Source organism: Oryzias melastigma, linkage group LG16 (genome assembly GCF_002922805.2).
Source record: "Oryzias melastigma strain HK-1 linkage group LG16, ASM292280v2, whole genome shotgun sequence".
Taxonomy (NCBI): Eukaryota; Metazoa; Chordata; class Actinopteri; order Beloniformes; family Adrianichthyidae; genus Oryzias; species Oryzias melastigma.
The window spans coordinates 11,239,341-11,242,338 of NC_050527.1; the positions used below are offsets into that span (position 1 = coordinate 11,239,341).

A 2,998-nucleotide genomic window follows, 5' to 3' on the forward strand; every position below is an offset into this window, starting at 1 on the left:
TCAGCCTGGCACGCAAGCGAGCATGGAGTGACATACAAAGCTCCCATGTAGCAGAAGTGATGAATACATAAATTAGCAGCACTGTCTGTGTTGATTTTCCTTTTCCCAGAGAGGTGCTCCGTTTTTAATGAAGACAGATGAAACGGTAGAAGCACAACTGTATGTGCATCCACCTCCTGAAGTCAACATGCCCATTTGGTAGGGTAATAAGATAAAGCTGTGACAAAGGAAGGCATTATTTGACGATATGAGCTTGTCTTGTCACTGCCGTCCCCCCGGGTATGCAGGCTGCTCATGGCAGGGAGGAGAAGTACTTACTCATTACAATTCTACTGTGAGAAGGGACGAGGTCTCCCAAGACGTGCATTTATTATGCACAACATGATACGGAACAAGACCCCATCAAAGAGAAATGAAACAGGTAATGTAATTAGATGGGACGCCATCAGATAAAAGAACTTTATTGTTGAGTCTTTTCAAATAAAACACATTTTTAAAAAATGTGTACAGAAAGAAAATCATAAAAATCATAGTCATGGTAAAATTGTCTTCTAAAATGTTTGGCTTAAAAAAAAAAAAAAAGAAAGAAAATATACATTTACTTTTTGTCAGACTTTGCACACTTTGCACTTCACATATTCTCTCTATAATGTTTAATAAATAATAATTAATGCAAATCTTTGGTGTATTTAGCAGCATGTATGTCCCACAATTAGTCAAAGGCATTGAGTTAACTATCCAGACAGACTTGTTAATCAAACTGATAGTGACTCAAGTGAACAAGAGGATAAATAATAGCCAAGGGGCATGATCGAGAGGCTCCCGTGTGTCCCAGGAGACACTCCAGAACCCAGCCAGCCTGACTTAATCCTCATCTGCCTTTTGCCCAATTAAATTACATTTTTGGAAAGCAGAAATATTTCCAAATCAGGCTAGGTCAGTGAGCACACAATAGCTTAAAACATAAGCACCTTACACTTTTTGGTTTTAGTAGCTACACTTTCTTTATCCATTTAGCCTGATTACAAATGCTAAATACTGCTGGGCGTTCTGTTTTGAACTAATTAAGACAGATTGATGTTGTTTCCAGCTTCCTTTCTAAGTAGCCATTGATAATCAGATAATTCAGAAAATATTTTTAAAAACTCCAATATAAATATAAAATATTTTATCTGTGTTGATCTTTTGGGGTGTTTGTCAAAGAATTATACAAATATAAAAGTCTGTTTATCAGTTTCATAATCCAACTTAAACTCATCTCTAAAGTTTGGCCTCAGTCGCACACACTTAAAAACAGGTCAAATTAAAAAGTCTAAAAGTAAAACTGCACAAAGAAGAATGTAATTTCCGACTATATACAAATACCATTTTTGTATTTACTTTAGAATTTAGCGACAAGTTAAACTCTTCATGGAGATGAGGTTGCTGGCACTTTGTTCATGAAAGCCTCAAAGAAAAAAAAAATTCCAGTGTAAAATTGTGCCGATATCCTGAGAGAGTTGGCAACCAACAAAAGTGCTTGAAGCCATTCATGATCCACTCCATGATCAACCTGTTGCAAATCAAATAGTTCATAAGAAAATGTTCAGTAACCACTATTCCTAGCACTCTGATGGTCTTTCATCTGCGTCCCTCCGCGCTCGTCACATCTTCATCAAATGCCCGCGTATTGTTTAATCCAGTCTCTCAGCGCGGAGACGCGCGTGTACACGCCGGGCTTGTTCCGACGGGCACAGCCCTCGCCCCAACTCACAATGCCAGCCTGGAACCACTTCGCGCCGCTCTCCTCAAAGCAGGATAGGGGGCCTCCAGAGTCTCCCTGGGGAGTGAGAAAAGTGGAAAAATCTGCTCAGATCTGATTTGGACTAAATCATGTGGACATTAAAACTGTAGTGGACAGTTTTTACCTCAGAAAAAAAGGTCTAAAATCTTACCTGACAGGCATCAACTCCTCCAGACAAGATGCCACTGCACAGCATCCGTGAGGTGAGTGGGTTTGTCAAATACTCTCGACACACCGTCTCATTTATCATTTTTACTGAAGCCTTTTGCAGGGTTTTTGCAAGTTGACCTGCAAGCACATAAAAGACTCTACCATTCCTCGTTCATGAGCATCAACAAAGATGGAAATGGGCTGAATGTTATATAACGAAGGCTCTAGGAATTTCCCAATTGAATTGACATCTGTGTTGATTTACAGATATGATAAGAAGCTCTAATTGAACAGAACAGATGAAAACGCGAGCTCAGATAAAGGGATAGACAAGCATGTCAAGATGGGAGATTAAAAAAAAAAAAAAAACGGGATCAAGAGGAGAAAGACATTAAGTGAAAAAAAGATGAAGGGGATATCAAACTGTCAGGAAAAGAGAGGACAGAGAAGTTTTCTTTGAAAAGATGGGGTCCACATTTTTTTCTAAAAGTTGGATGTGCAAGTTCAAAATTTAGTGCAGTCTCCCAAGTTTTTTAAATGACAGATAAGCATTTGTATTAATTTATTCTTTGTTTTATGGACAGTAGAAATAAAATAAAATCTTTTTTCAGGAATTGATGATACCTTGCTCCCTCAGCACACCCCAGCCTGTGACCCAGCAGGACATGCCCATAGGGAAGACGTGGGTGGCAGCAGGCAGGCAGATGGGTTGAACGGTTTTGGTGAACTCCAGTGGCTCCTCAAGCTCCATCAGGGCAATGTCATAGTCATAAGTTATGTCATTGTAGCTAGGGTGCGTGATGATCCTCTTCACTTTGCGACTCTGTGCAGCATCAAATGAAAACTGACTCTGCAGGCCACTGTATGTCATCCAGTTAGCTGGATTCTCAAATCTGTGGGAGCAGAGAGTCAGGCGCTTACTTTCACACAAGATCACATAATGCAAATTCTGTAGAAATTTAAGCTTGTAAAATTTTAAAAGCGTCTGATAAAACAAATTTGACAACTGTCATCTGGAAGCAATTGCACAGCAGACATAGTAAATGATTTTCAAACAAAATTCTA

General features: G+C 39.3%; 1 protein-coding gene across 1 annotated transcript in view; it reads right to left on the minus strand.

The window, feature by feature from the left end:
* Positions 1-427: 427 nt before the first annotated feature.
* Positions 428-2,998, minus strand: part of LOC112143286 (suppressor of tumorigenicity 14 protein homolog) — a 7,189-nt gene continuing 4,618 nt past the window's right edge. The window contains exons 6-8 of the mRNA XM_024267136.2: positions 2,558-2,826; positions 1,935-2,071; positions 428-1,819 (exon numbers count right to left, since the gene is read on the minus strand). Of these exons, the coding sequence (XP_024122904.1) occupies positions 1,655-1,819; positions 1,935-2,071; positions 2,558-2,826 (571 nt within the window). The 3' untranslated portion in view covers positions 428-1,654. The remainder of the gene's footprint in view (positions 1,820-1,934; positions 2,072-2,557; positions 2,827-2,998) is intronic.